The following is a 13761-nucleotide window of genomic DNA, read 5'->3' as shown; positions in this document are numbered from 1 at the left end:
GCTCCTAGGCCAAGAGATCCCCAATTCAGAAAGAATTAAATTGTAGGTTAATGGCCTTGTAAAAAAAAAGGCAAACAACTTTTTAGTGGCTTGAAACTCCTAAAGCATGGTGTATCATAATGAATGAGAAAATTTTTAAGTTAGGGGTCACAGTCCCTCCGAAAATGGGGCCAAAAACAGGGCCAAAAACGAAAGAGAGGAGAGAGTTCAGTTCCCCAAAATGGACAGAAAATTGGTCTTTTTGATCAGTTTGTACTTAAAGACGTAAGCCCCCGAGCCAAAGGAAACCACTTAAGACTTATTCTTTTAGAGAGTTTAGAAGAAATGGAGGGATGGGAGGGTAGTCCCACTGTTTTTGTGGTTTCTATTATTTGTAAGCCTTGATTAGCCTTGTGTTATTATTTTATTACTGATGTTAATGTGGCCTTGGGAGGGTTTGTAGAGGTGGTATCAATAATTTTAACTCTGGGAATAACTGCTCGTTTCAAGTTCGACTTGATTGTTTATTTTAATTTATATTCGAATCGATATTCATCTATTTAACCATAACAGGATACTTACGCGTTGTAGCGACCACACTTTGTTCTTGATCTGTAATGAAACGGGTTTTCTGTACGCTCAGAAATAATCAGTTTAGCCTGAGATAAAGTATAATGCAGGTATATTTTACTTAAATATATAATATATAGTGGTGGTTAGATATTAGCATAATGTGTTCATGGCGGTCTGCTTTTTATAATTCGCTATTGTAGTTTCCATAATTTTGCTACTAAAGTATTACATTTTCATCCTATTTTGGTATATTTCATTATGATTAACCTAACTTCACTTGGTCGCTATAACACGTATCCACAGCAGTAATCATCACGTTTGATTACTCATTTGAATTTCTGTTGTTTTTTTTTCAGGTTTCATTTACTCATTCGTAGTGATCCCTGCTCGTTTTAAGTTTGAATTATTTTCAAGTTTAAACAAAAGACAAAAATGTGTAGTAAGTTCGAAGATAGAAATAAACACTCCATGAGTGACGTCAGCTTCTTTCGAGGAAGGTGCAAAGGATTGCAAAATATCAAAGGAAGTTTTTTCAACGAAGTTTGTTTGTTTCCTCGATGTTTTGTGTCAACGTAAATGATACAAGAGCAAACAAAAATTGCACAATTCACAAGTGGACGCAACTGAATTGTAATACTGGCCTGTGTCTTTTCCTTGGTTCTTCTAAACAAAACAGAAACGATAAAAATACTAGAGATAGATATAAAAAAGCATAATAGCAATACTGCGGACCTGCGAGATTTTTTTAAGTCGTCTTAGATTTTTTTTTTTTAATATCCCCAGTTTAAGAGTCATATTTGAATTAGGCTAGATCCAAGAAGATTGAAACATCCCAGTAGGAACACCGTGCATTGGGGACCCCCACCCTCAGAAGTGTTTTATCCGAATATGAAATCCTTAAAATTGCACTAAGGTACAAAACGCAAAACTTTTATCACAATTCTACCAATTTCACCAAAACCCTGATTATGATCAGTAGAATTGAACGAGAAATCCATCTCTTTTTGAACTAAAAAAAACAAGTTTTTTCAACTGAAAGTAACGAGCAATATCAAAACTTAAAATGGACAGAAATTATTACGTATGTGAAAAAGGTTACCCCACCTTAAGACCTCGCTCTTTACACTTAAGATCTTTATAAAAATTTAGAAAAGCTTTATTATTCTGAATTAAACGGCCCTTGTGTTTCAGGAGTCGTTCTTACAGAATTTGTATTTAAGTCAAATTTTGTATTTAATTTGTGATCATTTTTAAAAATAGTAATCTCAAGATGGTTTTACGAGACCCATAGCCGCTACTCCTTTCTTCCTTTAATGATTCAAGATGATGAAGAAGTTTAACGGCGACCCCCTCAGGGCAAGGTGCAGGTGCTTGTTACGTAATAGGGATGCTTTCTTCGAGATGCAGGTGTTAATTACGTATTAGGGTTTGTTTACTTTTGCTTGTCACATAATAAAGGATGTTTTTTCTTTGGTTGTTTAAAAGTCCACAAGGGCCCTGCCAAATCAGGATTTCTTTAGTTGTTTGGTAATAGGACTTGTTTAGTTATTCAAATGTTACATAAGAGTTTTTATCTCTGATTCTTTAAAAAGCCTTCAGTGGCACACCAAACCAAGACACGGGCCCCTGGCAACCAATTGCAGCGATGCCCTAGCAAGCAATTCCAACGGGGGGTCTTAGCATCCACTTTCAACAGGGAGGCCCTAGCAACCCATTTCGCCGACAAGGCGTTTTTCAACAATTTTCAAGATTTCTTTGGACGCTGTGTAACAGGGAAATGTTTAAGTACGCTAAGGATGACGCCATCTCGCGTGAAATGCTAGACTTCAGGAGCCCGTGGGGATCCTTGAGGTGGCAAACATGTAGGTTGTTTCATAATACTTAAAGGGATTTTCTTCTTTCAAAGCGCTTTTTTTCAGGGAGCCATTGTGGAAAGGGATGGCTTCCAGGGAGCCATCCCTTTCCACATGAGATCACACAAGGATCCCAATACTGCTGATTTTTGCTCTATTAGATGCACCTGCCCGTGACAGCCTTATTAAGTTTCTAAAGCGACGTAGACAGGTTAAGTTAGCTATTGAATCAGTGATGTATTACATGGGATTGGCTTTAGATATTTCATTGCGTAAATGAATATGTATTAAAATTTGTCCTGGATTAAGAAATTTATAAAAATGAAGGCTTCTTATTGTACATACAAAGTAAAACCTAATTCACAAGCATTATTAAAACACAGAAAAAAGCAATTAAAAATAAACAAATGGAAAAACTAAACAAATGGAAAAAACAAAACGTGAAAAAAGCTTAGAAAGGATAAAATGTAAGCAAAAAGAACCGTGAATTAAAGAAACGCAAAGGTCCTAGACAATATGTGGCTAGCCCACCCTAGCAACCAATTCAAGAGGGAAAGCTTGTTATTAGAGATAAATTTAAACCATATTAAGTTATTTCTGAGAGGTCTCAATGAAAATACTACGCTTCTATGAGCCAAGACTATGTATATTCACGCCATCGTGGCATTATGTGGCTAGTCCCCCCTAGCGAGCAATTCCAGAGGGAGAGGGGGGGGTTATTGGAGATAGATTTAAGCCATATTAAGTTATTTCTGAGAGATCTTAATGAAAATTTCTCGTTTCTTTTATTGGGTGTTTCAGTCCCCCTCCGGCGAAAAATCTTTTGAACACCTCCAACCTTAACTTTAAGCTATAGAACATGTTAGTCCAAGTAATTCACGCCACCCTGGCAATATCTGGCTGGCCCGTGGAACCCCTGTGATGCATATTATCATTCCTAAGACATTTTTCAGATATTTTCTTGATTAAATTATGCTTGAAGTCCATTGATTCATGTTTTTAAAAGCCACCTCTAACGTGATACCCCCACTGCTATTCACGCCACCCTATGATACGCGTATCCCTATGACAGGCTCACGCGTATCCATTTCACGTGTATCCCTATGATACGTATTATCATTACCACACTATGACTGGCCCTCTGGCACCCCTCATCATTCCTAAGACATTTTCCATGCATTTTCTTGTTAAAAATCATACATTAAATCCATTGGTTCATGTTTTTGCAAGCCAACCCTCTGTCATACACCATGTCATTTCACGCCACTGTGTCACACTCTTAATGGCCCTCTGGAACCCATTCCCATCTCTGACACATTTTTATATTTTTTTTTTAATAAAGTGATATCCAATTCTGCTTCCCCGAAGACACCCGGTTACAACAGTTCCATCTCCAATTCTGCTGGCTTCCACCCCAGTTCAACGGATTCCAGTTCTCATTATACCCACTCAATTCCAGTTCTCATTATGCCCGCTACAATCCCAACTTCAAACTTGGCTCCAGTTGCGTCAGTTCCGGTTCCCCCACTTCTGTCCCTGATTCCACAATTCCTATTCCACCAATTCCGCTCCAAGTTCAGCCAATTTCAAGATTTTTTACGCAGCTGCCTCCATGGTAATCTATGGCTGGTCATTGACAATAGATAATTTATTTTACGTTTTCGATCAGTATCATTTTTATATTGAAAGGATAAACATTCACATCTTATTTTTAAAGGTGAAGATGAAATATTCCAAGAAAATATGTGCACATGATAAAGCTATTGTTGTATTGAATGCTGACAATGAGAAATATTTGAAATATGAAACAAGCATTAATGGGGATCTTATTGGAAATGTTTGTGTGCGTTGTCATGACAGTAAGGAGTTAAATTCCTTTTGAATATCAAAACAAATCAACACTACTGATGGTCGATACGTGAGAGTAACATTTCCAGACATGATAGTGCTCAAAGAGAGTAACTTTTAGTCAGTGACAAAAGCCAACTTCTTGCTAATAGAACCATGTTACCCATTGATAGATCCTATCTATCAATATTTTGGTATTAGCATTCAAAAGAAGACTAGAAAAAGACAGACATTCCACTGTAACAATATCATAAGCCACATCTTATCCAGGTGCCAAAACTCCAACCTATGTAATAGTAATGTCATAATAGACAGTGAAACCGCAAGTAAAATAAAAAAAAGGGCAAACGTACATATGGTATGGTTACATCAATCACGTATCAAGGACATTTGCTTATTCTATCCACCAAGCTTCATCCCAATTCCTCCACTCCAAGTGTTTTCCAAGATTTCCCCCTCCAACTCCCATCAATGTCAAAAGATCTGGCCAGGATTTGAAATAAGAGCTCTGAGACATGAATTCCTTCTAAATATCAAATTTCATTAAGATCTGGTCACCTATTCATAAGATAAAAATACCCCAATTTTCACGTTTTCCAATAATTCAGGTTTCCCCCTCCAACTCCCCCCAATGTCACAGGATCTGGTCGGAATTTAAAAATTAGAGCTTTAAAGCACAAGATCCTTCTAAATATCAAATTTCCTTAAGATCTGGTCACCCTTTTGTAAGCTACAAATACCTCATTTTTCCAAATTACACCCCCCCCCCTGCTCCACCAAAGAGAGCAGATCCGGTCCGGTTATGTCAGTCACGTAGTTAGACAGGTTTTTATTCTTCCCATCCAGTTCCATCTTGATCTCTCCGCTTTAAGTATTTTCTAACATTTCCGCCCCCCCCCAACTGCCCCCCCCAATGACACTGGATCCGGTTGGGATTTAAAATAAGTGATCTGAGTTACGAGGTCCTTCTGATGAAGTTTCATGAAGATCCAATCACTCCTTTGTAAGTTAAAAATACGTCATTTTTCCTAATTTATCTGAAATAACAACCCCCCCCCCCAATAGAGCGGATCCGTTCCAATTATGTAAATCACGTATCTAAGACTTCTGCATATTTTTACCACCAAATTTCATCCCGATCCCTTCAATCTAAGCGTTTTCCATGATTTTGGGTTCCCCCACCCCAAACTCCCCCCAATGTCATCAGATCCGGTCAGGATTTAAAATAAGAGCTTTGAGACACAATATCCTTCTAAATATTTTAATTTCATTGAGATCCAACCTGTTCATAAGTTAAAAATACCTCTTTTTTTCTAATTTTTCAGAATTAATCCCACTCCCCCCCCCAACTACCCCCAAGAGAGCGGACCCGTTTCGGTTATGTCAATCATGTATCTAAGACTTGTGCTTATTTTTCCTACCAAGTTTCATCCTGATCCCTCCACTCTAAGTGTTTTCTAAGATGTTAGGTTCCCCCCTCCTAACTCCCCCCAATGTCACCAGATCCGGTCGAGATTTAAAATAACAGCTCTGAGACACGATATCCTTCCAAATGTCAAATTTGATTAAGATCTGATCAACCGTTCGTAAGTTAAAAATACTTCATTTTTCTGAATTAACAGGCCCTCCACTCCCCCCCCCCAAATGGTCAAATCGGGAAAATGCATATTTCTAATTTAATTTGGTCTGGTCCCTGATACGCCTGCTAAATTTCATCGTCCTAGCTTACCTGGAAGTGCCTAAAGTAGCAAAACCAGGACCAACAGACAGCAACAGAATTTGTGATTGCTATATGTCACTTGGTTAATACCAAGTGCCATAAAAAACAATTTTACACTATAACTTGAAAAAGTTATGTTTCTGGTTGATTTCCATTTTCAATGTTTCTAAACCTGTCACAAGTTGGCAAACTACAACAGAAATTCTTTCTATTCTACTTTTCTTTGTTTAGAGTATTTTTTAAGTTTTGATGTGTAATATCCTTCTGGAGTGTTGTCAAATTGATGAATTTATTGTTACTACAGGCTTAGATGTAAGTTGAGCACTTGACTTCAGTTATCATAAGCATCTGTTGTAGAGTGCACATAACTGTTGTCTTGACAAGTTGGTACCATAGTCATTAATTTCTGTAATTTGTGTTGGAAACTTTTAGTGAAGATTTAGATTAGTCTACCAACTGGGATACTACTATTATCCCAGTACAAAAAGGAATACACCAAGGACCTATCTCCTTGCTACCTCTTTAAAATAACAGTATAGTTGCAGCTCAACTATCTGTATCTTGGTCAAAATCTGTCTTTACTGAACTAAGCCAAACAAATTTTATATTTAGATTGTTCTTTTTCCTATATTGAAGTGTTTTACAGCACTGAAAAGCTCATATGAGAAAATCAGTATGTCTTTCAATAAGACTTAAATAATGTTTATTCTCTTTGATTGTAAAAGATATCTTGGAGCCCTCAAGACATTGAGAGAGGATGAACTTTTTCTCAATATGTGCTGTCCCAACTTGGAACAGTCTTTCTAATCAGACTGTCACCAGTGAATCAATTCTTTCAAAAATGCAGTCAATTTGGAGTGGAGTAATGCAGAATGGAAGTACCAGTGGGACACTACATCCCATCACACCCACTAATTGTGTCACCTCATCAATTCAACAGGAGGATGCAGCCCACCTTATCTTGCTGTAAATGTGATTGGCCCAAATATAGGCTTATACTATAGGCTTTGCCTAACTGGTCTCATAGGAGTAAAGCATATTGTAATAATTGAAAGAATTATAGATTTGAAGTGTGGACCAGAGGAACTGAATAGGCTAGAATATTCAGGAAAATTCTAGTTTAGCTACTTTTTACTATCTCAGAAAAGGGTTAGGTTAGGAAAATCAAACTTTGAGTAATGAATCCAGGGCCTAAAAGATAATCTGAGAGGGTATTTCCAAGCTTCCTTGTTAACCCTCTTCTGATTTCTAAGTCTGGTAAAATTCTAGTTAATTGACTTCATGCTATCTCAGAAAGGGTTTGGATTAGGAAAATGAAATTTTCAGGGATGAATCTACAGACTAAAGTGAGTTCCGGGAAGGTATTTTGAAGCAGCTTCCTCCACTCCTTCTCCCTCTAGAGGGCCCTAAACTTTGATGACCTTTAAAATATGTGTGTTATAAAAGTGAAAGCTTGCAAAACAGATCCTCTGCTTAATTAAAGTACAAAAAATTGTTTTCAGGTTCATAACTTTGCTCAATTCCATTTTACGCCTATAAGGTTTTAAAGATATGCAAATACATTTCCTAGATTTTGAAAAAAAAAAACATTTATATGGCTCAAAATTCTACTCAAATAACAGGAATTGCATTTTCAGAACTAAAGGCAGAGAAAAACCAACTAGTAACTGAAACTAAGGTAAAATGTTGTTTTGTCAAAATTTCAATAGATATAGACCTGTCATGTAGGTGAATTTCAGGGCCCTCTAGAGGGAGAAGGAGTGGAGGTGGGTACTTTAAAATACCTTCACGGGATATACTCTGGCCTGTGGACCTATCCCTGAAAGTTTCATTTTCTTAACCTAAACCCTTTCCGAGATATCAAGAAGTCAATTAACTAGAATTTTACCCTAAGTCTTAGAAATGTGTATTGAAATTTTGACAAAACAATATTTTACCTTGATTTTAAGTTATCACTAACTTTTTCTTAGGTTTTAGTTCTAAAAATGCATTTCTGTTATTCAAGTACAATTGTAAGCCATATCAATGGCTTTTTTGTAATTTAGAAAATGTAATTGCAGATCTCTGAAACCTGATAAATTAGGATTCAGTTACATTTGTGATGCTGAAAACACTTTTCTTTTACTTTATTTAAGCAGAGGAAGCATTTTGCAAGGTTTCAATTTCATAACACAAAGAATTTCAGAAGGTCATCAAAGGTCACTCTACTCTCTAGGGGAAGAAGGAGTGGAAATGGGTACTTCAAAATACTTCCCTGGGACATACTTTTGTCTGTAGACACATCCTTGAGAATTTCATTTTTCAAACCTAGCCTCTTTCCAAGATAGCAAAAAGAACTTAAATTTACCCATATGAAATTGTGGAACTGCTTAGGCCTAGATGTTGATTATAAGGATGGTATTTTAGTGTGCTAGTGCTCAGTGCCAACTGAGATATAAACAAATTTAAAATAGAAGACAAAAATCATATCAGATCAATTCACTGGACAGATTAGCAAAAAACTTTGGTCTGATAAGAGCATTGATGAACAACTTTTTGATTCTCTTATCAAACATTTTACATTCCTTATCAAAAGAGAATGAAATATGTCCCTAGCCAAAATTTTAAACCTTAACTTTCTAGTCTTATTGACTTGGATCTAACAAAGTTTTATGTCATAACCTAGGCTAGCCTAGGCACAGCAGGTGATGGTTTAATCTCATAATAAAGTAGGCCTCAGCTATCCAAGATTTAGTTAGAGCCTAGGCAAATCCTACTTACATTATCAACAAATATTTCTCTTCAAAAAATGGTAAAGTTCTAGACAAGCTAAGCTAGCCTATCTAGTTTTTCTTAACCTAGCCACTTTCCAAGATAGCAAAGAGCAGCTTGGCTAGAATTTTACCAAAACTAGCCCCTTTACAAACCAAAAATCAGGATCCATGCTTAACTTGGCTACTTTTTAGGCTAGGTCTAGCCTCATTAGCCCTGAACCAGTGGCAGGCTAGTAGGCTAGCCTTAACTACTGTTAGCCTATTATGCTGCTGAATCTAAACTAGGTTTGGGCTATATTAGTAACAAAGCAGTGTGTATTTCAAAGAATCTAATTTTCTCTGATGGAAATTGCCTTAAGGCAACAGGCTAGTCTTTTAAAACCCTAAATTCTGCACTAGCCTTAAGCCCTAACTAAGCTAAGGAGTTAAACTTACCAAAGTTAGCCTGAACATTCCAAAAGGCCAAGACAATCAAAAAATACACTAATCCCCGAGAAAATGCCATATTTTTAATCCTTTTTTCACAATCACATAATTTTACTTGAAGTTTTTTTTTCAAATGGTCACAATTTACAAACACTAGTAAAACGTCTTCATGCTGATTGGCTGAAATGCAATAAAATGGCCGCTAGTGTACTTGCGTAGGATAGGCCTAATGAATTCCCTAATTACGTATTACTTTCACGGAGATGTTAATTAGATCATGAGACTTATGGAAGTGTGCGTAAAAATGGTATAATAAACATGAAATTTTGAGAAATGGTTCATTTTACTTTGATTTTAAGGTTAAAACAAACCATTACGTTTTTACGCCATCTATCAGTGAATTTAGAAACACTTACGCCTACCCTTGAAAAAAACATACTTTCTTGAACGCTCAAAGTCCATGTCTTTTGCATAGTTGCATATATACGTTTTAACAGTTTGGAGAAGTGTATACCATAGAAAAGGAAAACAGTTCTGGTGCACCAATTAGGGACGGGGGGAGGCCAATTGCCACCCAGTTTTTGTGCCCTCCACCTAATGTTGATTTTTTTATGTGCATTGAAAAAAAATGAATGAGCAACGAAGTCCCCCCCCTCCTGTGTTTCTAAAAATAAGTTTTACTCCCCTGTTTATAGAGTTTTTTGAATTGATACCAAACACCTAAAGCAGATCTTGGGTAATTGGTTGCCCTAGGCCTAAGACTGAAGGGGGTTAGTTTCTTTAACTTCCTGAAAACCCCTTCAAATAGCTGAAACACCTTCTAAGTAAAAAAAAAAAAATACGAGAAACTTGCAAATTGAGTGAAACTCCAAAAAATAAAAGTGTTCTTTATATGGAATTCGAATGATTGAAGTACTAAGGACAGTGAAAGTAAATTTGAATTTTTGAATTGGTTATGTTAAAACTTCAAAACCTCACAGGCTTTGAAAAATATATAAAAATGTTATAAATAAAAATCTTTATTTCTATTACCATGAAAAGTCTCCAGTATGTAACTAATGAATTTTTGCTCCTGGCGGCCGTAAAATTTAGAAAATTAATAACGGTCAAATTTAATCAATTATAATGATGACGAATTTGATAACAATCCGTTATCAAATTTAACGAATTAGTTTTGCTTACAGTTTTGCTTTTCTGGTTCAAATTTAGGGGCACGATCCTCTTATCTCTCTTTATGATCACACCCTCCTAAAGAAAGAGCAAAAATAAAGGTAATGAACTTAATGAGAAGTTTCAAGGACACTTGATGACAATTTCGTGGAGTATTATAACGCAAAACAAATATTTGATATTTAATAAAAGTATAAATTAAACAAACATAGATAAGAAGACAGTAAAAAATTATATAAAGGTTGAAAATACTTTTATTGTTTACCTAAAAAGCGTCTGATCTGGAATGAAAATCTTTCATCTTTAACCCGGTTCTGAAAAAAAATATATCAGGGTAAAAACATCCCTGTTCGGTTTACTATAGAAAAGAATTAACCAATAATTAAATAAATATTAAATAAGTTAGATAACTATTAATTAAATGATTAATAATCAAATAATAATTATAAAAAAAATTAACTAATTCCAGGTCTTTTTAAAGCGAACAAATTCTCAATATAAGGAGTAGAGTTACTCTCAGAGCATAATGTAAGAACAGTAAATTCTTATGTTGTATAAAATGTAATTGCTCATAAGAAAATTTGAGGGATTTTTTTTTACCTAAAGACGAAGGAATTTGAACAAATCGGGAATAATTACTTTTTGCGTCGAACTCTTGCGAAATATAAACCAGAATAAGTCCTTTGAGATGAGCTTGTCAATTGAATTTTGAAATTATTATAACTAACCATATTTGTCTTATAACTAAACAACTTATTTAGACACTCCCCGTCTCAAAAATAAATACTGTCTAAGTGCACATCTTCTGTCGTTATTTATACCTCCAAGTATTGGTGGTTTCTCAGGAAATAAAAGTGGCATTGATTCAGCGAAAATTGTTTCAATGAAAACTGTGACAAGAGACCACTGCCACTGCTACCGTATTACCTCTATACTGGGTTTTGCAAACAGCCTCAGTGATCTTGTGGATTGCAGATTAATTTTTACTAGCATTTTTGCCAAAGCGCAATTCCGGATCTCCAACACATGTGACAAAATATGCCCAGGAATCAGACGAATAACTGATTTTTCAATTACTTATATGCTTTGATTTTCAATTACCATTCTTTGGAGTAATGATAGAATTTCCACATAAGCAAATAGATTGAAACTCATTTTCTGTAAGAGTAGATAAATATATTTCCAATTTTCTTACTTTATACTTGCGTTTTTTAAGTTTTCTATGGATTTTTTGCAAAATAAACATCTTGTTCGAATTGTGCTTCTCTGCAAATCATAATAAATCGGAATTAAGGGATAGTTAATAGGGGAAGACTAGAAAAAGAGCTTCTGTTCGCTTAAGTTTGACTTGGAAATATAGTTTGCTTCCATACAAGTTGGGTTTCATCTATTCATCCATTATAAATTCTCTTCGTTCAAGTTTTAGTTGATAGTAAATTTTCGTCAAAATTTGACTTAGGTTGTACGTATTTATCCCCAAAAATGGTTGTTCATTTCAAGTTCAACTTATGATACAGATCTATTTCTGTCCATCACTCTTTATTTTCCTTGACCACCTTTTTTTAGTAAGAATTGGTGTTCCTTTTCGGTTTAAATTGTTTTAATTTGTGTCAATTGTAGGATAAGTCATAAGGTTTTTTCTTATTTTTCTCTACTTAAGGGCTAGAATCTTGGATTGCAATTCAAATTTTTGGCAAATTTTTCAGAGTAAGTCACATTCTCGATGCTATCATATAAATAAAGCTAATTTTTTCCCTTACTTTTAACTGCTTCTCGTTTGAATAGTCGATTTGGCAAATTATGAGTTTATGAGTTTTGCTAAACCACAGTTCAGGAGAGAATTTGGTATATCAGTGAAAAAGGCTCTTGGTCTTCTTTTCAGGTAGTGCTGCCTCTTGTATTCGTTTTATGGCATTTATTGTTATTAATTCTGCAGGTTTTTTCTTTTTTTTACGGGCCGGGGGCTACCCGTTACCAAAAAAATGAGTTGGGAAGTCTGAGCCCTACTTTAATTAAACTGCGAATCATAAACTATTCCTTCTAAATTGTTTTATTCAACAATAAGCTTAAAACAACATAAATGTGCTTCAACATACACTCCCCCGTAAGGCTCTATAGCCAGGAAGCGTAGTAGAAGTAACTCACAGTAGCGAAAAGTCCCATATTCTCCATTGAAGATTTTGACACACATCTAAAACCACACGTGCTACCTACAGAGACCATGCTACCTACAGAGAGTGCTTTGCTACCTACAGATATCAGACTAATGCCTCGGTAATTACGACACTCACTCTTATCACCTTTCTTATACAGTGGTTTAATTAAGGTTTTCCTAAAATCGTTAGATACTTTCCCCTTTTCAAAGTCAAATTTACAATCTTCAGTAACTTATTTCTAACCTCAGACTACCAATTTTATGAAACTCATTTACCACACAATCAGCAGCTGGAGCTTTGTTATTTTTTAATCCTTTTAGTACTGTCGCCAATTCTTCCTCACCAAACGAATCTCCCTTTACATCCAAGCTATCACAAGTTTTTTCGTTTTCCTCTATGTCTTTTCCTGCAATTGTATCTTGGTTTAGTACATTCTCAAAATGTGCCATTCATCTCTCTTTAAATCTTTCCTTGTCACCAATTGTGACCCAGTTCCTATCTTTAGCTGGGACAAGTCCGGATCGACTACTCCCTCTCAATTTATTAACATGCCAGTACAATATTTTACTATTATGCCGTCTAGCTGCATCATAAAAAGTAGAAAAGAGGTCCTGTAGTGGCATAGACTTTACACTGGTAATACATGGTACACCACGTGTACATTACACTGGTAATACTACTACTAACAACAACTTAATGTAGCCGCCTGAGGCCAACACAGCTACGCATGCTCTTTCTCCATCCCAATCTATCCAAAGCCTCCCTCTTTACACCCTCCCAAGAAGTTCCTATTTCTTTTAAATCTTTCCTTACGACGTCCTCCTACCCGTTGGAGGACAACCCGCTTTGGCCGTAGACGGTTGGCTGAAAAGGACAATCCTTGGCAATATGTCATCCTTCATCCGCAAAACGTGCCATCTAATACTTTCTCTCATTATAGCCCTAGAAAGTTGAATTGAACCACATTCTTCGTACTATTTGAGGTACGGCCAGTCAGTCGGGTACTTGGAACAATCAGTAGAAAATTTCTTTGGAAAAAATCTAGCAACTCCTCCTCTTCTTCCGTTTTTCGGAGCACCCACACTTCACAACCATACTTGACCACCGTCATCACTGTAGTTTCCAGTATTTTAATCTTGGTTTACAGATTTATCTTCCTATTCTTCCAAACTTTTTTCAAGTAGCATTACCAGAAAAAAGGTCTTGTAGTGGCACATACTTTACACTGGTAACACGGGATCCAGAGATTTAACTTGGCTATTGCAACAAACTGCAGGGCCGAG

General features: G+C 35.9%; 1 protein-coding gene across 2 annotated transcripts in view; it reads right to left on the bottom strand.

The window, feature by feature from the left end:
• The window catches only part of LOC136040887 (protogenin B-like), a 148009-nt gene extending 138688 nt beyond the window's left edge, over positions 1-9321 (bottom strand). For both annotated transcript variants that reach the window (XM_065725295.1, XM_065725297.1), the window contains exon 1: positions 9162-9321. In XM_065725295.1, the coding sequence (XP_065581367.1) occupies positions 9162-9231 (70 nt within the window). In that variant the 5' untranslated portion in view covers positions 9232-9321. The remainder of the gene's footprint in view (positions 1-9161) is intronic.
• Between the last annotated feature and the right edge of the window lie 4440 nt (positions 9322-13761).

Source organism: Artemia franciscana, chromosome 21, assembly GCF_032884065.1.
Source record: "Artemia franciscana chromosome 21, ASM3288406v1, whole genome shotgun sequence".
Taxonomy (NCBI): Eukaryota; Metazoa; Arthropoda; class Branchiopoda; order Anostraca; family Artemiidae; genus Artemia; species Artemia franciscana.
This window is presented reverse-complemented; position numbering and strand designations above follow the sequence as displayed.